At 42.9% G+C, this 24,677-nt stretch overlaps 1 protein-coding gene across 1 annotated transcript in view; it reads right to left on the minus strand.

Moving 5' to 3' along the window:
- The window catches only part of CLCN1 (chloride voltage-gated channel 1), a 68,248-nt gene that overhangs the window by 39,660 nt on the left and 3,911 nt on the right, over window positions 1–24,677 (minus strand). The window contains exon 2 of the mRNA XM_074855270.1: window positions 19,210–19,385. Within this exon, the coding sequence (XP_074711371.1) occupies window positions 19,210–19,260 (51 nt within the window). The 5' untranslated portion in view covers window positions 19,261–19,385. The remainder of the gene's footprint in view (window positions 1–19,209; window positions 19,386–24,677) is intronic.

Raw genomic sequence — 24,677 nt, forward strand, 5'->3', positions numbered from 1 at the left:
AACCTCCTCCCACTGCAGGATCAGAGTTTTGCAGGCAAGATGAGGGACAGAGAGAGGCAAAACACCCTTCTTTTGGGTCAGAACAGTAGTGTCATTATTTCAATTTGAAGACCCCTGTAAAACATGTTTCCTGGAGGCTCACTGTGCTTTTTCTCAGTCTGCATAGTCCTTGAGAGTGGGGTACAAAGAAAGTCTCCAAGAGGAACACACACTTAATTTCCTCCATAAACCACCTCCCCACCTCCTCCAATGTTTCTGCTAACAATATCCATATGGATATCCATTAGCAATAGAATCCATGTGGGTATTTTTAGTCTGTACAACCCACACCTGGCGACAGGTCAGGCAAGCTCTGAATATTTACAAAAGCAGTGTCAGTACTGCCTCAAAACATATAGGCATAGTCTCATTCTCACCAGCACTCACTTTACTTTCAATAAGCAATGTTTCCTGGAAGAAGACTGTGGCCCATCAGTAGGACAAACCTTGTAATGAACCACCTTAAAGAAGACTTTCTAAGTGACCGTTTCTAGGAAATCAGAGAACATTTGGGTATCCTTAGGTTTCAATCATAAAGGCATTAACTGCTCCCAACCGACTGAGATGCTTTTGGAAGACTGGTGTCACTATGGCTTACATAAAAAATTATGTATAGAATATACTATATAGTGTATAAAATATAAAAAACTCTATAGAATATAAATGTACATCATATGTAGAAAACCTAAAGATCAATCCCAGTAAGCCCCAGCAAACATCAAAGCTGTAATACAGCACCAGATCTTCAGTTACTGTTACATTTACGGGAGGAGAACACTCATCACAGCCTCTGGAGAAAACTAATAGGAACAAGGTGCACACTTCTAGCTCTTGTTTTTCAAAATGCACAAGAATAGCACATCAGAAATTTCTTCAGTATAAAAAGAACCCCTACTGCCAGCTAATCAAACTCTACTGTCTGTCTTGTATGATACTGTCATAGAATTTCCATGGAAAATAATTATATAATTATAGCCTAAAATAAGATGATCCTATCCTACAAGGTTTTTTCCAAGAACTGTCCCTCTCAGCCTCCAAATGGCTCCAGCCTCACTCACCTCATCAGTAAAAGCATGAAGGACACCAAGGCCAACATTCACAGAATGGCACTAGATGCTACTCGAACAAGAAACCTTTACTATCCTCATGAGGAAGACAATCCACAAAAACCCTGCGTCTTCACTCGTACTTTTCACAATGTAATACACCTCAGCCAGTGTACCAGGTGGTAGACTGATGAATATACAGATGAAATGGAGTAGTCATTGTGCACACAGTGGTACATGTGTACACTCTAAGGACCTAACTCTAAGGACATCTGCAGCTAAGGACCTAGCATTTATCTAATTCCCAGTGGGAGAGAACTTCTCATCAAATGATCTCTCTACCTCTCATCTCTGTACCCAGATACTGTCTACCAAGGAAAAGACTGAGAACTGACATTCACCATTCCCGTGCATGACAAAATATATCTGTACAGATACTGGATTTATGTCACATTATTTCCTGTGTGCTGAACACTAATCTTATCATGCTCCACAGCTTATAAATCACCCCTCTCCCTCTTTCCCCTGGGAGGAAAGCACTTTGTCAGCTCTCTGAGCGCTATTAACATCCTCTCTATTCCACAAGGCACCAATAATATTTTGTCACAGCCTCACCGACACTAGTCAAGTTAAATTCAAAACGGCTACTCTCAACTTGTATTTACTTTGAGATCTGCTGTTTCTATTTCAGACTCATAGAACTTGTAGACTCAACAGCTTGTCAACTTTTTTCCAGCTGGCACAGGTGACCTAATGAAAGGTATTGTTCCAGCTCTACCCATTGTCTTGTCCATGTTTTCAGATCAGCAGAATCCCAAAAGTACAGAATACCGAGCACATTCTGAGAAGCCTTTCTGCACTGCCCAGCTACTGCTGTCACCCAGCAACTGCTGTCAAATATCCCTTATCACTTTTCCTGTAATTTCCTGCCACAGTTCTTTATGCATTTTCTTTTCTGCTCGTCTGTCCTGCTTTCTACTACCAAGGCCTAGCTCTGCCCTTCTACCGGGACACAGCAATGTAGTACTGCTGTTGCTTGAGAGGTTAACAACAGACTCAGGAGACCAGCACAGAAATTGAGGAAGATTTAAAAAAAGAGGAAGATTTAATAACCATCTTACACTAGTCACAAACACAGATGACCTGTACATGTGGCTTGATGACCTGTACATGTGGCTTGACTCCTTGGGTGCACCTAAGACTCTTGAAAGGGCTCACAAAAGTTTCTAGATTGCCCCACAGCACACAAGAGGAAAGGTATACAACCTGCTCACACACCAGGTTCTTTGCGTATTACAGGTCCTAGAGGGACTCCAAAGTTTGGTTTTGTGGTACTTCCTTCAAGAAGGACATCTTCATGACAGATGAAACTACAGCTACAGCCCAAATTAGGGTCTTAGGTGAGGAAAAAGAAAGGAATAGAAGTTAGAAGAACTCTCACCCAAGATGGGTCTCTTCTCCAGTCAGCCATCTATCTTTCTCTCTCCTCTTCCCAGTTTTCTCTCAGGTGTCCCTTTCTCTGCCTTTATTTTTTTCTCCTGAATGGTTTTCAGGACACAGAAATATAATTCCTAGTCTTCCCATCATACTGCCTTTATAGTGAAAACTCTGATAGTATAGGGGGAGGGATGATTGAAGACTCGCACTTCTCTCATGGAGATTTATCACCTGAAATCCCATTGCTATTAATCAACAGTGACAAGCTTAATGTTGTTCCCTGTGCCCTGCCCACAAAATTATCAGACATCATACTGAGTCTTCTGCTTATATTAGAGCTTTTTTGTTTGCTTGTTTCTCTAGCAGATTTTTTCCTAAAAGATCTAGACCACTTCATGACCTCACTGTATACAAACCTTATGGCCCACCACAAGACTGCAGCTTCCTCTGGAATGAAACATAATGCCTATTTTTCAGCTGCCACCAATACTGCATACACAGACATTATAGCAGATAGTGACACAGAGCCCTGAAAGAAGTTGAATTTGTGGAGGCAGTTATTGTTACTCAGAACCATGCATGCAGAATAGAAAAGCAGTCATTTAAGAATAAAGAAAAATAATATTCTGTGCTTAAGATAGCTCAGTCCAAGAGGTCCATAAGACTGTGAAGGAGATAATATAAAAGATGAGCTATGAGACAAAAGAAACTGTAAAGGTGAGAGGGGAAAAGGGAGTTTTGAAGGAGGAAGAGGAGAAAGGTGACAAAAGGAGGACTACTTAGCAGTAACAAAGGCTCCAAGAGACAAACACAGAGGCAATAAGAGACAAAGAAAGCACAGAAGGACATGAGGGGATGAGATGCAGGACAGCAAGAAGTCACAGCACGTGTACTTTGCCTCAAGCAATAGCTTCAGATGGAGCAAAAAAGAGTAAAAAGGCAGGAAAAAGACTTCAGTAGACATAAGATAAGGAAATGTCTTGTAGATGAGAACAAGGTCCTTGAATGGGACACTTTATTAGACAAGATACCCATGGAGGCTTCAAAGAGCCACAGGAGATAACTGGATCTTTGGGAGAGAAAGAATGCTGTGAAAAGGGTTAGGAAGAGGGAGGGAGACTGGGAGAAAAGACAGCTTTTATAGTGAAAGAAAGAAATAGACCATGGACTGAGGCTTGAATGGTAGCAAAAGATAGAAATTTAAGCTGTGCAGGAGCACATTGTAAGCAAGGCTGAATATGGAGAGATGATGACAGAGAACTCTCACTTGAAAGAAGGATTGAGTTCACAGTAAAAAGTAGAATGAAAAAGTCCAGAAAGTTTAAGAGGCGAAATAACAAGATAATATGATGATATTCAAGAGGACATGTACTGACTAATACTAGACTGGATAGAGCAGAATTGACAGAAACAGGGCAGATTTTGAGAATCATCAGCTTCTGGTAACTCAAGTAAGGGGATGATGATGTTACCAGGAGAGAGGCAGGATGGAAAAAATAAAATAGATCTCACTATTGAAAGCAAATAAATACTCATAGGAACACGGGGACATGGAGGATCCATTGAAGTAGATGTTGGAATAGATGAACTTGGAAGGAAACTTGAACAGATCATGATGTGACATGATGACACTGTGATATGACATGATATGACAGTATAATATGCCATGACTTGGCAAAAACTAAATGAGCTTTAAAGGGGCAGGGTTATGTCCCAGTTACAGAAACAACCGCACTGTGACAATTTTCACAGAGCACATTGTGAATTCACCCCAAAATTAAATGAAGCAAAGCCATATCTATGTTGATGCTGGTACCTAAGGTAAATTACTTGCTAATTTGAGGTTGTCTTATCTTACATCTCAGCGTGGTCACAGTTTAGAACTGAGAGCAAAAAGAACAAGCAGAGAGAACTTAAACAAACACAACAGCAAGACACAGAAAATCAGATGGAAGAGAATATATCAACATTAGGTTTTATAAATGGATCCCAATTCATCCAGAACTTTAAAGTGAATCTCACTAGATGTCCTGGTGAGCTCTCCAGTTAAGAACAGCAGGCTTCAAAACTCAAAATAGAACAGTCTTTGCTAGAATAAAAATAAGATTATTTGATTTTTTTAAACAGGGAAAACTTCAGGCGTGTAACTCAGGAAGCGCAGAAGTAAATATATAGTTTATACACAACTCTTCGTCACCCACTGCAACATTGGTTGCAATTAACTCCATGACCTTCTGAGCTGCTAAAATTTTGTGCTCAGACTCGATTGCCTAGGAGATTGTTTCCGCACCTTCACAGCTTGGATGGCTCCTCCCCTACAGCTGCCCCTCTTCTTAAATTGCAACCCTCAATTCCCTCAGTGACTCTTTACCCTATAGCACCCTGTAGCCTCTACTAAATAATTTCTTCCTTGCACATGCTCAACAGCTTTCCAAAGGAAGAGGTGTCTTACTGGTGGGATAGAGATCCGATTGTCTTGTCTTAGAAAAAACTAAGAGCAAATCAAATAGGCACAGTGCTTATACAAGTATCAAAAAATTAAAGAAAAAAAAAGGAGATAAAAAGTAAAATCAGACTGCTGAGAGTCAGAAAACTTTTTATAACTGGATTATGCATCCAAAAGCAGCTAAAGTCAATAAGAACTAGCAAATACTGAATGAATTGTTTGAAGTGGGTTCAGTGGATTTCTTATTTTCTAGGAGAATAATGTTGCATCACAAACATTCTCTGAAGTAATCAACTTGAAGACATTTTTAGCAGAAGAGACTACAGAACATCTAGGAAATACAGATTCATCCCTAGTGATCAAAACATATTATGGATGCTTCTAAGCTTGCGAATTTATTATTATTCCAGTACAGAGAATCTACAGACTCTCTGGGAAATTGCTCTTTACCTGTGTATTTATCTAGATGATGATCTCTGATTACAAATGGTGAATATTCCCTAATAAGTCACCTGCACCATGACCTGTATTTTGCTGTCAGCTAAAACCATCCTTGAGAGATGGTAGGCAGTGCATGGCAGATAACAAGTGCCTTTCTTCCCTTCCTCTCTGTACATTGCTTGTTGCACAGATAAAATACATAATTGCACATTCAATCTGTCAGTCGTGCAATTACACAGCAGCATGACTGACATCATGAGGGTGGGGAGAAAATGCAGTGATGAGCTGTGTAGAACTGGGCTGGCACAGGCTGTGCTAGGGCTCCTGGTTTTGTATTGGACTTAGCCAATTTCAAGAGAAGAATGCTGCCTCTTATGTATGCCATGGCCAACTAGGAAAAATGTGGTCGTAGCTGAAAAGTTTAGGAGGAGGACTGGCTTATGAAGCAAAATTATTTGCACTGGGATGAAAAGGGAAGATTTCAAGGACATGTTAGGGGTATGCTTGATCTGAGGTTGGGCAAGAAGAAGGGACCTTGAGTATGGACAGACATCTCCAGGAGGCCATGGCTAGGATTAGACATATGTAAGAAAAGAAATAATTTATTTCATTTTCCTGATACATGTTCAACTTTCAAATGCTTGAAAAGTCACTTCTTTGAGGCCCTAGAATCTATTGATCTCTCTGAGAGGGTGATCACACTACTGATTTAGGGGACTTAAGGAGCAGACTGGTTGAAAAGGACAGTCCTAATTTGTTATGTACTGGAACTAGTGATCAAGATGCAACAAAAAATCAATTTTCAGCGAGGTCAGCTCTCCGTTCCAGCTGATGCATGGCCACGTGAATGTTAGAAAAGAAGGGGTCAGGAACACACCTAGAAATGAGGAAAGGGACCGTCTTTTCTGATTGCAGCAGAGACATAAGCAACCATAAATCTTTTCTCAGTAACACTTGGGTCTTGCTTACATTTCAGACTTTCACCATTGTTAGAACAAATGGTATAAACTCCATGATATAAACTCCAAATATGAACTCCATGGTTGCTATTTAGTAGTTGCTGACTGTACTAGTTTGTCCTGTCCTGTCTCAGCTAACTGAGATAAATGATATCAATATAGAAGTTGTAGAACAGACATTGCTACCATTAAAGATTTTTTAAATACCTTATTTACTATCAAAGTTATACTAGTAAATCTTGTAGAGATTTGACTAAGCTTCCTGTTTTTCTTCTCGTTCCCCCATCCAAATGCAGATACCCATACAAAAGCACTTTAACCCTCCTGTACAGCAGGGGTCTTGACTGTTTCCCACAAAAAACCCCTGGTAGTAGTATGAGATAAAGACAAAGGTAAACAGAGGGAAGATAGTAGTTCTCTTGGCAGTCAGAATAATAAATCCATCACAAACGAGGGCAAAGCAATTCCCCCGTGACAATAACCTTTGCTGTTATCACTGGCTGCTGATACAGGGATGATAGTGAGAGTCTGCATGGCATTCACTGGACTCCCTCCCTCTTTTATCAGTCCCCTGCCTTGACTTGTAGGAAAGTGTTGGGGGAAGGGAAGAACTGCATCGAGCAAGCGCATCCAAGTTGAATTACTGGGTCACACTTTGGCATGAAGGCTGCAGAAAGTCTTTTCTCTGTGGAACTCATTAAACTGAAGCTGCTGTATACTTACCAGCAAGAGCCAATTTTGACTGTCACAAAGGGAAAAAGGTGCAAAAAGTACCCTGGGGCCGTGAGGGAGCAACAATTTCCAGATGTCAAAAAGACAGTATTTCAAGCCCAGGACAAGATAAGTCAGAAGAAAGTACACTAAGTGCCCCACAAATGGCATTGTGTCCCAGGACTGCCACTTAATGTCCATGCCATCTAGAAATATTAAACCTGGAACAGGAATCCAGGGAGTGACTGTAGATCAACATTAGAAGCTATTGACCAAAGTCAGGAGTGGTGGAGGGATGAAAATGAAAAAAGAAGGTGCAGAGGATAAATGATGGGAACTATTCCAACTTTCATTTAACTTGAAAAATGAAATGAATTCTAGAAGCTGCTAACTCACATTGTTTATGAAAAATTACTGACTGGATGCCACGTTTGTATGTTTAATAACATCATTCACAGTCTTGCTCATGTGCATTATTTGGTGTTCAGAGTCAGCAAAAATCACTGAGAGTATTTGTGGTATCTTGTTCAGACACTGCCCTTGGTCTGGGATGTAACTCAAATTTTGCCTATCTGTATCAGAGTCATATTCTATCCCACAAATAGCATTATGTCTATAGCATATTTTGATAGGGATCAGTCAGAAAATGAAAAAAAACAGAGATAGTCCTTATGAAATTTTTCAAATCCCACTCCCTCTGCTGCTTATCCTTGTGTCAGTGGCAGAGCTGTTGCTCTCTGCCAGGTGCACTGGCTGGGTTGGGCCGGGGACCTCTACTTAGCAGAAGGACAGAAATGTCCCAGTCCACAGGCTTCTGGGCACTACAAGGACCGTAGGCTCACACAAGTCTGCAAGCTCCTCAGACCCATCATGCTGAGGGACAAGCTGTGCCACCTGCTGAAGACTCATTGCTCTGGAAAAAAAGATGCAACTGACCCTTGCCATGGCAGATTACAACCTCATCTTCATCAGTGAGTGCCCTATTCAAGGAGGGAAGTGGACCCAGGAGGCAGAGTGCTTCCCTGTACCACGGAGACCACAGCTCTGGATACAGAACTTGCTGGTATACAGCACTGCAGGTACTACTGGCACCACCACTGCTGGCCAGAAGGTTCCTCATCCCCCTTTTCTCTCCCTCCAAGTCAAACAGCTCAAAATCCAACCATTAAACCCCATGGGATGGAGGTAAGGTCTCTGTAGGGGCGGGGTACTCTCCTTGCTTTGGGCAGGAGGGTTCTCCATTGTGTTCCTGCAGGAGACCTTCACCTTGGCGATCCAACTGACTTTGTTGCAGGACACTTGGACAGACATGTCTTTCTATACAACTTCATACTGAGTTTTGCCACACTGATCATTACAACCCTGTCCTCTCTTGACCTATAGTCTTGAATGCTGAGGAACACGATCGTTGTACTAAATCAGCTGCTGCACATTCAGATCTGCTTGGAAGTGCATTAACAACTTTATTATCTGTGTTCTGATACCAGGTCTGCAATGTCATTTTTATCAGGATGCCTTCCTCATCAGTATCAGTCCACACGAGTGTCTAGTCCTGGCTGTGAATTTTGCTTCTGCCCCACTCACAGAGCTGCAATAAGAGGCAGATATCATCAGGAAAGCAGGAAGTCAGCACTCCCTAAAGGATGCCTGGTATCACCTCCAAGCAGATAATAGTGTTTGTTTCACCTATATTCAAGTGGAAGAGATCAGGACGAGCCACTCCTGACTAGACAGAACCTGCATCTTGCACTGGAAGATCTCACAGACAGCCTCTGACACTGAACTGTTGTCCTTCCCAGACAACCATCCACTCTCTGTGAGGGTTGTTGTCACTTCTTGCGGCCTACTGGCCATTTGAACATGGGCATTGTAGGACCTGTGGGAAGACAGGGGCAAAGGCTTTGGGAAATGGTGTGTGCCTGGCTATTTTGCCACAGCTACACATAGAGGTGGCTGCCAGCAGAAGGATGTGGCAACAGGGCAGCTTAACAGAAGGTTTTGGAACTGGATGGGTGTTTGCCTGTCTTGTGATCCATTTTTCTGTAGTGAGTGTTGGGAGAAGTGGGATAAGCTGTAGGATTTGGAAGTTTGCTTGTCCTGGCATATTTTTTTTTCTGGTCATTCGTGTAGCTCCTTTGGGAGATGGATCATACCACACATTTCCTCTACACCTTGGAGAAAAAGAGGGTTCTAGGAAGCATCCTGGCAGATGACAACACTCCTTTTAAGGATCTGAAGCAGATGAAAGGACTGAGGGTTTTCTGTGTGGACCTGTTCTCTTTAGATACCAATATGTGTCCTTCAGTAACCCCTGTGTCTCTGGAAATGTTTAATTTTTTTAGTCATGTCTCTTAGTTGATTAAAAGACTTCTTAATTTTTATGTGGTTTTCTGTTTGATCCATTCCAGTTGATTTTCTGATCCTTGTTGCTTCCACAGGGGTATTGTTGTCAAGCACATTGTGGTCACTATGAAGTAGTGGTTTCAACTGTGAAATTGTTTTGTGTGGTTATCTGGTCACAACCTTTTGTGGACTTCCTGGCTGACTATTCCACAATCACCATTTGCATCTACTTCACATCCCAGTGTGACATTTGCCCAACCTATATGGGGGTCATTGCAGTTTTTTGTTACTACTGTAGATTCTGCCCTAGCTGATTCTCTGATCTCAATCAACACATCACAGCATTGCAAGCTAGGTTCAGAAAGTGGTGATGAAGATCCAACACCACACACTTCCTATTTAGGTCTGAAATTTCAACCTATTCAGATGCTGAGTTCAGTAGTTTGATAGAGGTTCTCATCAGCATATAGTACTACTCTATCTCTAGTATGGTTTACCTTATCTTTCTGCATATTTTGTATTCTGGTATTACCCGTTAATTGTCTGCCACAAAGTTTTTAATATGACTGATGTATCTCCTGTTAGGACAAGAGACTGGTCCTGCCTGTTATTTTTCATAATTCTAGCATTTGCATAGAAGTAGGTATACTACTACTTTGGTTCTTGTTTTGGCACTCTATTTAAATTGAGTCATACTTGTTTTCTGTGTCTAATTTGATTCTGATCTGCCCTGCACTTGAGGATACGGAATTTTTGTAACTTTGCTATCCTTCATAGAAACTATCTGAAGAAAATATGCTTTTGCACCTGTTATCTTCTCCTCAATCTTCAGTCTGAAAGTGTGCTGACAATCTTAATGTTCAGCATCAGAAGCCTGATTCTTGCAGCTGGTCTGTCCCTCCTGTACAAGGTCACTTTTACAACAGTCCATAGCAAGAAGCTGTATTAACAAACAATTTTCTCTTCCTTTCATGGGGTCTGAGCAATCCTGTGACTGAGAGGTGACCAAGATGGGTTGATGGACAACTAATTGTTTTGATGGGTTAGATTTCTGTTCAATCAATGGACTGAGCTAATTTAACATTGCAGTCATGGACGTTAGAAACATTATGACAGGGACAGTAGGAAAGCATGTCCAAGAACAGAGGAAAGAAAATAAGTCTGTCCCTTTCCACAGCTACCTGCCATTAGATCATATATTATATTGTAAAACTTCACCCTGAAAAGCGTAGTCAGCTGATACACTGTTATGGAATCAGCTGTGTCAGTCCCACAGTCCTCCACATTCAGTAGCAAAATGTCATCAGCTGATGATTGCTCATTCTCTTTAGACAAGATCCAATTAATACAAACCCAAACATAATGATCTAGGAAAGTGGGGAGAAGGGGAAAGAAGCCTGCACTCGTAAAAAGGGGTTGTGTGGAAAGTGGAAACAACTAAATGTTCGGAAGAGTCAAAAATCCTTGCAGAAAGATTTGAAAAGGGTGTGCCAGAGTATCTTAGAGTTTTGTTAATACATTATACTAACATTATACTATGTACTTGCTATAAGGGTATCAGGTTCTGTAAGGTATCAAGAGTTAGGTGGCTGAACAGAATATAGAATGAACAAGACTGACAGAAACAGCACGTTAAGAAATAATAAGCAAGCTATACTCAGTGAACCTCTTGATGCCAACTGAGGATATATAGATTCCCTCCATTTCTTTCCCAGGACTGGCACTTTCAAAGGAAAAGGTCAACTCAGTGCTTGTCCAGCCGCTGGGGTTCTTTCCCTAAGATGCTGCTGAGGTGAAGGAGTGGGGCAGAGCTCACAAGGGTTGACCCAGTAGGACAATTTGGGCAGTTGTTGGAGCTGCCTCATAAGTTTGAACTGTTGTGATTCATGCTTCAGGGGTGGTGTTTCTTTAATATGGTTATGCCTATAGATAGTCCACGTAGCATTTGAGCAATTTCCTACTGTGATGGAACAGTAAAAGTAAAGAGTAAGGGTGACATGGGGTAGCTCAGAGCTAGAACTGAATAGAGAGTGAAAGGTACTATGGGGAGAGTCTGCTTCCTGCAGATATTCTGACTCTCTCTTTCTGTGGGCTTGTGGTGAAGGGCTACTAGTCAAGCTGGAAGAGCCCACGCTACTCAAGCCCTACGCAGAACACACCTGTCACACTGTGCACCTGCCTGATCAAAAACCAGTTATGCATCAGACCTTGAACTTCTTAGTCTCCCTCATTCCATATTTGTAGATAAAGTGTTAAATCTGGTCTTTTATTGGAACTCTTTAGGGGTCATGGGGTTAAGTAGTTCAGGCTACTTTTGAAAGATAGACAAGAGGCTGGGTTAAAGAAGAGAGAACACATAGCAATTCAGTGTTGGCCTGAACCTTCACAGCTGCCTCAAAATTGTGAGTGGCATAAAGGACAGTCATATTCCCTTCCTTGCACCACCTCTGATATGTCTGCCCTTAGCATTGTGAAAGGTAAACTGATGGAAAAAGATTCATGTCTTTATGCAGTTAACTGCTCAGTGTTGTGCTCGGAATGGGTTCACCACAGGTCAGGGAAGCAGCATTTAAGTAAGAAGCTGTAACACGTGGCAGTCAATAGATCATCTCAGATACAGTGTACACCCTCACATGAAGCATTAAAACACATGCTTAGGCAAGAAGAGAACTTTACTTAGCCCTTGCTTAATCCTCCCTACAGAAAGATTTCCATGTACCTCTGGAGTAAAGTTCCTACAGCACACTGTCTGTTTCTTCTGTCACTACTATGTTACACGGCTTTGATGCATTTAATCTTGCATTTGCTTTGATCATTCCTAGAAAGCTTAGGTGAACCTGCCTTTTCTTTTACCCTATGGGCCTGGAGTATTATGGACTTCCAATTAATGGAAATGGGATTCCCAACATGTCCTATTTCTATATGGAATTGGAACTAAAAGCAGTGTACACTCAGTGCCTCGTCCTCTACCACTGATAATAAACTTGATGCCAAGCAGTGTAATAACAAATACCTATCTGGTCTGCAAAAGGGCTCACAGTCTGTTGGCAAGATATTCAAAGGAGTAAAAACAAAGGCTGACTGAAGAATTGTATAAGGACCTTAACAGGATGACTGAGTGATGACAGATTAAACAGTCACAATATATATAAAGTGATGACTGTGAGGAGGAACAGATGTTCTAGCTTTGGATACACAAGAATTGTCCAGCTGACTTTTACTGTTTAAGAATAAGATCTTGGGGTTAAACAGAGTGGTCATGATGATGAATCCCTCAGTATTTTTTTAGAACCATAGGTTAAGAAGTAGGAAAATAAAGCAAAATTAAATGCAATGTGCAACTACATCTTGAATAATATTTGCAATTCTCTTTCCCCCAGACTCAAAAAGAAGAGTAGAAATGGAAGAGTTTCAGAGGATGGTCAAAATTATGGAATAGCTTCTGTGTAAGGAACAGCTAAACAGACTTGAACCTCCTAGGCTGGAAAAGGCAATGAGGGCTGGACATGAATAAAATCATGAATGATACAGAGAAAGTGAACTGAAAAGGTTTGTTTTGCTATATCTCAGGAGGTAGGCTGACCAAAATAACTCATTGGTCAGACAATATGGACCTTGTTCTATTAAAGTCACAACCTGGAATTTAGATGCAGTTTTAATTTGTTTTTCCATAATAGAAGTAAATGCCAGGTTTTTTGTGAGTCCTTTAAAAATAAGGGTAGATAAGAGAGTTTGTTACAGATGAGGAATTAAAAATAAATTCTTCGCTGTGATTTTGTGGTGATTCATAGCAGTAGCTGAATTTACCCTGAGTATTTGTATTTGCTGTACACTTCTGCATTGATGCATTATTTCTCATGTACTGTACTTTGTATGCCACCTGCTGTACAGCTTGGGCAGTAACCACTGTATTCCAGTTGCCCCTCTACTACTGTTGCTGACAATTTTATTAGCAATAGGTCTTTCTGAAACATCAGGAATGCTAGTACATTGTCTTTCTGTCCTCATCCCTCCCACCCCAAACTTGTCTGAGATAACTTAATCTGCTATACTTCCAAATTAGCATGCAAGTATCAGCTGACAAAAGAATAATGTACTTTCTTTGTCCATGAAAAAAAGCTTATAGCATGCAGCTACCCTATCAGGTTTCAGACAAATGTGGGATGTCCCCTTACGCCATTTGCACACAAGCAGGTTGTTTTACTTTTTACAGCACCAGATCAATGGCAAGGGTTAGATCGATCAACATGCTGCCAGCCCTTGTCATGTATTTGCTTGGACAGGAGGTCTATACAATTTATGGAAAAGCTTAGATTTTATAACATCATAAGTAAGGGACGCACAGCTGGACAAACTCACTGAAGTATAAAGATATTCTTACTGCAACTGTGCTATAGTTGCGACAGCTTTCTCAGGAAAAGACAACTGCAGTGCTGAGAGACAACGCCACTGCTATTGAGCTAGCTCCTGGTATGTGAGATCTCCACTTTGTGCCTGGACACCTTGGATTGTTTGGAAATAACATATTAAAACATACAGTTCTGGACACCGTCATGACAGAACCTGAATAATGTTGAAAATGGGTGAAAATTTTTTTTTCTGCCAATAGCAGAAAAGGCCCCTTGTAGCACCCTGCCAGGATGGTGCCATCTGGGCTAAGGTGCCTTCAGGCAACCTGCACCTCTGAGGCTGCAACTGCTCCGGTTCAGCACAAGAACAACATGGGCAACAGCCAGGCCAGGTAGTACTGAGTGGCAGGCAAAGTCTTCAGGGCTGTTTCTGCTGCACATCTTACTGTTAAATCAAACTTTCTCCGTGGGAAAAGCATTTAGGTCAGTAGTAAACAACACCAGCATGCAGCTGTGGGTGTCACCTTGGGAAGTGTTGCTTTGATTGTTGACTGAAGAGGCTGAAGGAGCTGGGTTTATTCATGTGGAGAAGAGGAGGCTGAGGGGGATCTATTTGCTGTCTGCCACTACCCAGAGGGAGGGTATAGACAAGACAGAGCCAGGCTCTTCTCAGAGAGGCACGAGGAAAGTGCAAGAGGTAACAGCCATGACTTACAACAAGGGAAATTCATGAGCGACCAGGGTGTTGGACTGGATACTACCAGAGGTCCTTTCCCATCTAAATCTTTCTGTGACTCTCTTTTTTTCACTTTGATAGAGACAAAACCAAAATACTGGCAGACAAACTTTGATTATTAACAGAACTATGAAGACCGGGTCTGCTAGCAATACAAACTGGAAATGAGATAATTTCTTCAAGAAGCTGCTAGGTCTCACAGTGGAGCTTATGGCCACAGCAAAATATATTGAAATTTCTTATCCCCATGTTTTAAAGAGGTAGGGCAGCTCTGAACATCTCTCCCATGCAGTGATGGACAGAGCACTACTTTGTTGTTTGGGGAAGAGGTTCTTACATAAATTATTTGCCAACAGGGTGAATAGGACAGACATGAACAGTGCCTCATGATTTGTCACTAGGCCCTGGCAGTCTGGAGAAGTAGATCTATACTCAAACCACCCTTCAACCTGCTCCTAATCCAGAAATTAATGCCATGCGTATTCTACCTCACTAAAATCTTAAAAATAAAATCCATGTTACTTTAGAAAAATAGTTGTTAGTAGGCCTGTTCTCTTTTTCTTTTCCTCAGCCTTCCTTCTGGCATGCCGGGTGGCATGGGAAACATGCGGTTACTCACTGGAATTCTGAAACTGGCCCATCCCTCAGCTAGGAAAGTCCAGGCACAGTCCCACAGCACAAAACCAGGAGGTCTGTTTGCCCAGTGACTGGCTGATGGTTACAGAAGAGGAGCACTACAATTTCAGGGAAAAGCCTTTTAACTCCCCAGGCATTTGTACCATGCAGCCAGGTTTCTTCAGCGAATTTCTGACAAGGCAAGGTATTAGTTCTGTGATCCCTCTAATGGGAAGTTGGGAGAGAAATCAATGCAGATCTTCAAATATGCCCATTGAACTGATGCCAAAGCAAGGGGAAGTAGATAGCAAGGTGGATATGGTGGATAAGTGAATAGGAAGCCATTAGCTTCAGTAGATACTAAATTCCAGTTGACTTATGGGAAGATGGGCAATGAACCTTTTCTCTTTTCCTCTGTTAGCTTCAGCAGAGGCCAGCCTGCGAGCCAACAAATACTGCCGGTATACAAGAAGTGATTCTCTCCCCTCAAAGACTGAATATGAGAAGCTAAAAATTGTTCCCTAATAGGTGATGCTCCTAAATGCCTGCACTTTTAATCAGACAGCAAGAAGCTGATAGAAAGAATTCCTTTCTTTCTTTTCTGTTCTCATTGTCAGCAGCCCGCATCTTGTCCTGTAGAGCTTGGCCCTGTATTCGTCTGCATCTTTTGTCCTCTCCAACTTTGGAATCAGCAATAGAAATCTGCACAAGTGATCTTTCTCATGACCTTAGTTCTCCAGGTCTCTTCTGCCTTCTAACATTACTTTCTGTATGATTGACAGCATCTTCAGGAAGAAAAAGAAGAGAGGGGGGCTGTGGAGAATCCCCCTGCTGCCTTGGGACAGCACAGGGAAAGGGTCACATGGGATATTTTTAGAACAGAATCCAATGGCAGTGATGTGAAGAAGGCACAGGGAAAAACACAGCTGTGAAACCTAACACTTGGCTTCATATATACTGAGAGCAGGAACAGCAGAGAAACAAACTGAGGAGACGCAGCAGAAGACAAGAGTGAGAAAAAGGTATGTGAGGATAACACAAGAATGGTAAAAGAGTAAATAACAAAGAGGCAATGAACACCTGGGAAAGAAATGGCTAAAAGAGAATATGGGAGAGAAATGGCAAAAGACTGAGCCGGGACGAGAAAAATTGAATAAAGTGGCCATGTTATATAAATAAGCAGAGATACTTCAATCACAGAAGGGATTGAAGGACAAGAAATGGTCAGCTATGAGTCAGCACTCTTATGTAGATGATTTGTGACCTGCAACTGACCAGCAACTACCCAGTCTGCCATCTTTCCTCATCCCAAGGTATAAGGGCTTCATAAGTGACTTAGGTTTTGCATTGTGACACGGCAATAGATTTTCTAAATCAGAGGAAAACAGAAGTCATTCCCACAGTCTTTGAAATGAGGTGATGACCTGCCATCTGTCTTTTACTACAGACCAGCATGCCCAGAGAGCAGTGATTGCTTTATGTATGAAAACTGATGTATGTAGCATTAGTTTGGAAGTGCTCTCTGCTACTGTTTGCTCACTAAAGAAGAAAGAACTAACATGACTGACTACATGGAGTGGTTGGTGGTAATGTTGATGCTTGATAGGAGTATGTGCCTAAAGATAGCATTTTAAGGTATAAATTGCTAAGACACTCAAATCCCAAAAGTGTCTGGGATCCACTTGAGGCACCTACATCCAGAATTACAGTCCCTTGTTCTCTTGCTAACTAATCCTTATAAATGTTCTTCATTCTCCTTGTTTTGATAAATAATTCATCCTTCATCAAGATTAGTGATTCAGCACACCAAGATTGGTGATTCAGCACATCAAGATTGGTGATTCAGCATGTATTTAGCACTAATGCCTGGATTAGATCCAGGAACTAGCTGCTCTCAGTAACTAGCTGCTACTCTGCCTGTGATCCCTAAGGACCCAAGTATATATGGTCATTCTCAAAGAATTCCTAAATTTATAGCCACCTCTTCAATGAAATAGGTTGTAGCATAATTGCCTTCTTATCATAAAGCTCATCAGGGATGTGGGTGACTTGAATTCAGTTAAAGAAGTAAGCATTTTTGGTTTATCCAAGCAGACACTTGACTTGATCAAAGAGCTACCACTTATTACACAGTTCTCTCCTGTCCAGTAGCCAAAAAATCTCTCAATGGCAAATATTTCGGACAAATTTATGAATAAATGAAAATCATGCAGTCCATTGTCTTCCTTCCTCTCCTGAATAGCTATTTAGTAATGTATAAATATTTTGTCAAAGACTTGCCTTGACTCAAGAAATCTGATACTAGTTGTGTCTTCCCACAAGCATTCAAGAAAACTGTCAATAGTCTAAATTCTCTGACTAGTCTAGTTCTAAACTAAATAACATAAAATGGAAAATCCTAGAGATTCATGAGTTTGTTACAGAAGAAATATAGTCATTTTCCCCAAGTAGCATACTCTCTATTTCTGCAACTTTTGCTGTCTCATCCTCTCTTCCTCACCACTGTTTTTATTCAGGTTTGCAGTATTTTCTTACAGTTCAGTACTTCATGCAATTTGATCAGCTCAGAAACCAACTCAGTTTGAATATTTGATCTAAGAACCCAACTCTTGTTCTCCCTCCACAAATCTTACATGTTTGCATACTGTGCAAACAGGTCACTGTAATCCCATTATGTTGTGTATTAGGCCCAGTCTCCATTGTCTAACGTTGGTGCTACTCGATCCTGACACTGAGGATGCTACTTTTTTTGTATTGGACTACAGAAAGCCAGGCCAACAGAAATTAAATATTTAATAATCTAGCCTTTCTACTGTAATGATTGGCTTCTTCAGCAATGTTAATACTTGACGAGTGATAAATAGCATTCTTAGTAAAATACTGTTGAGCTGAGGGTATGTGCTTGTGATGTGCCTATGTGGAGCACTAAGAAATTTACATTAATTACGTAAGTCTGGATTTGAAATCAAGCTTTCAGTCATAAAGGACTATATGGTCACACTAAAGATCATACAATTCTTCATTCATCTCTAAGGCACTATGCCATACACGTAGGGCTCAGCAACAGAAAATGTTGGACTGAAAGCTACTCTCCTGGTCTTCACCTCAGTTTTCTGTTCCCAAAGGCAACCATACCTTCCCCTTGATAAACTAGGTGTTCTAGCTTCTAGAAACAGTCTCTCCATATTTCTTTGCAGTAGCTCAAAGAAGATGAGATTTCACGTTTCCCTCAGCCCCAACACAGTCTTATTTGTCTCCAAACACTACCACCAACACTTTACATGCTCAGGTACAAACAGGCCACCATTCATTTTTAGAGGCTGGGATTCTATTCATGCTGTTCCTTAGGCAATCTGGAGTGTATGATGCTAATTCTCACTTCAGGGACTGAAGGAAGTGGCTTTTTAGATACAGTACAAACTGCTACCTCAGCTTGTCCAGAAAAGCATAAGGACTCATGAGGTGCAATAAATCTTAGTTCTCCCAGTTGGCAGTAATCTCTTAAAGTACTTAAACCAGAAGGTGAGGCAGCAGCCTGCATTCAAATACCTATAAAACAAAGCAGTGCAAGACCCCACTGGGATGTGCCCAAAAGATGCTCTGTGCTCTCACAGCACCTTCTAACATCCAGCATGGTAGAATCCTAACCACATCTTCTGAGAGCTGTAACGAAAGGCAGGGAAATGTTTCAGTGCCTTATCTGTGGTTCTCTGGAAAAAAGGAAAGCCATTCACAACCAGCAGTTGCATTTCTATACATCTCTGCAGACTAGGTGTCCCTACAGACTCAGCCCTAAGTCTCTCCAGAACTTTCATCCTTGTCTGGTGAATTCAGTGATGTAAATTTTTTGCCCATGGGGATCAGGAACAATTCCCATTTTCATAGTGAGAAAAGGAGAATATGGCTTCTTTTTCTTTTGGAGGAAGACACTACTGGAGCCTGTGGTCAGTCAGAACTCTCACAGATTCTTCCTAACACAAACAGGGAAGGATATTTGTAGGCAAAGAAAGTCTTTAGCCCCTTAAGCAGAAAAGGGAAGAGCTATTGTGTAGGAAACATTCTGTCCTCCTGCAGGTATTGTACTCACCAGGGTTTGTTGGTATCGGAACGCTTTAGTTGGAGAGACATCCACAGTCATATCCTCAGAGACAATGTCCTGTGGAGTAGGGGTCGTTCAGGGCAACGTCTTCCCGTCTGCTCTCCACAGCAAAATCATGGAGTTGAAACAGACACAAGGTTTCAGCAAAAATCCCACAGAGCACCCTGAGAGAGAAGGTTACTGGTGAAGGAAAGACGGAGAGGGAGAGTGTAACCAGAGACTCCCTGCCCCCTCCTGTTCAGTCTGTGCTTGGACACAGCAGCCGCTTCCCTGCTTTAATATCTCTCTGCTGCTCTGGCACCAGGACAGCTCAGTAAATTAACAGGAGGTAAGGTTTCCCTCTCCTCTCTCAGGCAGTATCATTCTCCACTGCATTTGGAAGGGGTCAGAAGTGGGACCATAGAAAGAATGGGGCTGATGACAGAGAGAGACTAGGGAAGAAGAGGATGGAAATAAAAAATTACCACAATTAAAGAAAAGAGAACCATCCTGCAATTTAAGCAGGATTACTCCTACAACCTGTTTCAGGGACAACTTTGTGAAGTATCAGAGTCTGAGAGGGCAAATTCTCCTAGCAGGCCTTGGAAGACTATTCCTTACATAAATTACATGGCATTCTCACATTTAACTTAATTTTTCTTAAAGCATACCCATTATTGATGATTCCCTGGCCACAACACCTCACCACAGATAAACAGCCTTCCTCACAGTCTTTGTACCTTCATGAACCTTCATCCACTGGCATAGCCAACACTCAGTATCTTTTTCATAGAGAATCACAGAATGGTTGAGGTTGAAGAGACCTCTGGAGGTCATCTGGTCCAACTCCCCTGCTCAAGCAGGGCCACCTAGAACCAGTTGTCTAAGACCAGGTCCAGACAGCTTTTGAGTATCTCCAAGAATGGAGACTCCACAACCTCTCTGGTTGTGTTTCCTGATGTTCAGATGGAGCCTTCTCTGTTTCAGCTGTGCCCGTGGCCTCTAGTCCTGTCACTGGGCACCACTGAAGAGCCTGGTTCTGTCCTCTTTTCACCCTCTCTTCAGATGTTTATAGGCATGGATAAGATCCCCCTGAGCCCTCTCTGCTCCAGGCTGAACAGTCCCAGCTCTCTCAGCTTTTCCTCATATGTGAGGTGCTCCAGTCCCTTCATCATCTTTGTGGCCTGTTGTTGGCCTCTCTCCAGTATGTTGATGTCTGTCTTCTACTGGGGAGCCCAGAACTGGACACAGGACTGCAGATGCAGCCTTGCCAGAGCTGAGCAGAGGAGAAGGGTCACCTCCCTTGACCTGATAGCAACATTCCTCCTAATGCAGCCCAGGATACCATTAGCCTTGTTTGCAACAAACGCACATTGCTGTCTCCTGTTCAACTCGGTGTCCACCAGGTCCCCCAGGACATTTTCTGCCAAGCTGTTTCCCAGCTGGTTGACCCTCAGCATATATTGGTGCATGGAGTTGCTCCTCCCCAGGTGCAGCACTCTGCACTTCCCCTTATTGAACTTCATGAGGTTGACTTCATGAGGTTTCAATTTCCTTTCTAATTTTTTTTCCCATCATCCTCAGAAGTGAATTTCAAATTTTGAAACATTTTGTGATAGACAGATACACTAAAAGAATGCATATTCTAACATCTAAATATATGTAATTGCAGTCCTGAGAACTACCTTGAAAAGATCACATGTTTTCCTCTTGTGATAATGTTGGGGTTTTTTTCTTAATGTCTGACTAGAAATGACGTGGGAATGTAGAAGACAACAAAAAAGCTACGTGTAACCAAATTTGTTATACCTAAAACCAGCCAAAGCTGCTCAACAGCACAGTCAGGAAGAGTTTGTGGGATGTTGAGGATTCTAGAACATCAGTAGGGGTGCAAAGTAAGGAAGTCCTGCCTCCTGCCCTTCTGTGTGTTCTGGGCCTTTGCCACAAGGAAAGCAAGGAGGAACTAACAGGGTAGAAAGGGCAAAATCAGGGTGCTGCTCTCAGCTACTGCCTTGAGAAACAGAGCAGCCATGGTAACTGCTATGTCCTCAGCTGAGTCGTAGAAACTGTCTACTGTATCCTGAGGCAGCAGCAAGCCTGAAGTTCTGTGGGGAATGGAGCAGATAATACAGGAGACAGCTCTTTTCACAGACACCTGCTGTTTTTTTTCCTCTGTTATCTGTAAAGCTTTTCAATCAGGGAAATTAATAAATTCATATCTAGGCAAAGCAGACAGTTACTTAGGGTAACATCATGAGACTAACTGGATGAGGCCCTCTGTAGAGAGATAGGAGCAGTCTCATGTTCACAAGCCCTGGCCCTCATGAGGGACTTCAACCACCCCGATATCTGTTGGAGGGACAACACAGCAGTACATAAGCAATCCAGGAGGTTCCTGGAAAACGTTGATGTTAACTTCTTTCTCCAAGTGATAGAGGATCCAACAAGAGGAGATGTTATGCTGGACCTTGTTCTCACCGACAAGGAGGGGCTGGAGCGGAGTGTGAAGCTCAAGGACAGCCTTGGCTGCAGTGACCATGAAATGGTGGAGTTCAAGATCCTTAGGGCAGTGAGGAGGGAGAACAGCAAGCTCACTACCCTGGACTTCAGGAGAGCAGACTTTGGCCTCTTCAGGATCTGCTTGGCAGGGTAACATGGGATGAAGCCCTGGAGGGAAGGGGGGTCCAAGGAAGCTTGTTAATATTCAAGGATCACCTCCTCCAAGCTCAGGAGCAATGCATCCTGGCAAAGAGGAAGTTGAGTAAGACCATCAGGAGGCCTGCATGGATGAACAGGGAGCTCCTGGATAAACTCAAACATAAAAAGGAAGAGGGTGGAAGCAAGGACAGGTAGCCTGGGAGGAATACAGAGAAACTGTCTGGGTAACCAAGGATCATCTTAGGAAGGCCAAAGCCCTGATAGAATTAAATCTGGCCAGGGACATGAAGGGTAATAAAAAAAGCTTCTACAGGTACATCGTTGATAAAAGAAAGACCAGGTAAAATGTGGGCCCTCTCCAGAATGAAAGAGGAGACTTGGTTACCTGGGATATGGAGAAGGCTGAGGTACCCAGTGACTTTTTTGCCTCAGGCTTCATCAGCGAGGGCTCCAGCCACACTGTCCAAGATACGGAAAGTAAAGATGGGGACTGGGAGAAGGGAGAACTGCCCATTGTAGGAGAAGATCAGGTTTGAGACCATCTAAGGAACCTGAAGGTGCCCAAGTACATGGGACCTGAGGACATGCATCTGCAGGTCCTGAGGGAACTGGTGGATGAAGTGGCTGTCCATCCTATTTGAGAAGTCGTGGCAGTCTGATGAAGTTCCCACTAATTGGAAAAGGGGAAATATAACCCCCATTTTTAAAAAGGGAAGTAAAGAAGACCCAGGGAACCACAGGCCAGTCAGTCTCACCTCTGTGCCAGGCAAGATCATGGAGCAGATCTTCCTGGAAACTATGCCAGGGCACATGGAAAATGAGGAAGTGATTTGTGACAGCCAACACGGCTTCACAAGGGGTGAATCGTGCCTGACAAAATTGGTGGCCTTCAATGATGGGGTTACAGCGCTGGTGGATAAGGGAAGAACCACTGACATAATCTACCTGAACTTGTGCAAAGCATTTGACACTGTCCCACACAACATCCTTGTCTCTAAATTAGAGAGACATGGATTTGACGGATGGACCACTCAGTGGGTAAGGGATTGGCTTGATGGTCACATCAAAGAGTTGTGCTCAACAGCTCCATGTCCAAGTGGAGAGCAGTGACGAGTGCTGTTCATCAGGGGTGGGTGTTGGGACCGGTGCTGTTTAACATCTTTGTTGGTGACATGGACAGTGGGATTGAGGCACCCTCAGCAGTTTGCCAATGACACCAAGCTGCGTGATGCTGTCGACACGCTGGAGGGAAGGCATGTGCCATCCAGAGGGACCTGGACAGGCTGGAGAGGTGGGACTGTGCAAACCTCATGGAGTTCAACAAGGTCAAGTGCAAGGTCCTGGCAGATGGGTTGGGGCAGTCCCCAGCACAAATACAGGCTGGGTGATGAGTGGACTGAGAGCAGCCCTGTGGAGAAGGACTTGGGGGTATTAGTGGATGGAAAACTGACTATGAGCCAGCAATGTGTGCTCCTCACAGCCCAGAAAGCCAACCGTGTCCTGGCCTGCATCTAGAGAAGTGTGGCCAGCAGGTCGAGGGAGGGGATTCTGTCCCTCTACTCTGCTCTCCTGAGACCCCACCTGGAGTCCTGTGTCCAGCTCTGGGGCCCCCAATGTAAGAAGGACATGGACCTGCTCGAGTGGGTCTAGAGGAGGCCACGAAGATGCTCGGGGGGCTGGAGCACCTCCCCTGTGAGGACAGGTTGAGAGAGTTGGGGGTGTTCAGCTGGAGAAGAGAAGGCTCTCGGGAGACCTTAGAGCAGCCTCCCAATACTTAAAGGACTACAGGAAAGGTGGGGAGGGACTCTTGATCAGGGATGGTAGTGTTAGGATGAGGGGTGTCAGTTTTAAACTGAAAGAGGGTAGATCTAGATTAGACATAAGGAAGAAATTCTTCCCTGTGAGGGTAGTGAGGCCCTGGCACAGGTTGCCCAGAGAAGCTGTAGCTGCCCCCTCCCTGGAAGGGTTCAAGGCCAGGTTGGACGAGGCTCTGAGCAACCTGGTCTAGTGGAAGGTGTCCCTGCCCATGGCAGGGGGTTTGGAACTAGATGGTCTTTAAGGTCCCTTCCAACTCAAACCATGCTATGATTCTATGACTTCCTAAGCTGTTTCTCCCATTAAATAAAGATGGGTTATGCAAGGGTATGTGAAAGATGAAAGCATTTCCTTTATTAAGGTTATCTAGCCAAGGACCTTTTCAGTGCAGAAGATGACAATAAAGAAAAGAGGGAAGCCACAAACAAAACCACACAGAGACCCAGACCTGAGAGACAAGTGTTAACAGAGATCATGCAAAAGACCAATTGTCTCCAGCCACTATTTGATGAGCCATTAGAAAGTACAGGCAGAGCTTTGGAGACCAGCCTAGACTTTGTAACTAGTAAGAAGGGGGAAACAAGAGCAACATAAGGATTTGAGGTATTTTAACTCGGTCTATGGGACTATGCAAAACTTAAGGAAAAGGGTTGGGGAGGAACAAAGCAGGGAATAGATGGAAAGGGTCCGGTTTTGTAAAAACCAAGGCTGGTCAGTGTACTTGTCTGAGTGCTGCTCCTGATCATCAGCAGTCTGCCCTATCTTCTTATTAAATCCTTCCTTAACTATCTTTCTATGAAATCTCACTACCCCATGTACGTGTGCTATAAGGTTGAGGTGCCAGCAACTGGTGAGATTGGAGTGAGGGAATTTGGGGTTCGAAACTGCAGTGAGACTGGGGATATAGGGGCTCTTGGGCCAGCAACTGGAGCAAGTGGGGTCTCAGCATAAGTAGCTGGAGCAGCCATAGGTCTCTGGATCATCTCACTGGGTGCCCACAGTGA

This window comes from Strix uralensis, chromosome 2 (genome assembly GCF_047716275.1).
Source record: "Strix uralensis isolate ZFMK-TIS-50842 chromosome 2, bStrUra1, whole genome shotgun sequence".
NCBI lineage: Eukaryota > Metazoa > Chordata > Aves > Strigiformes > Strigidae > Strix > Strix uralensis.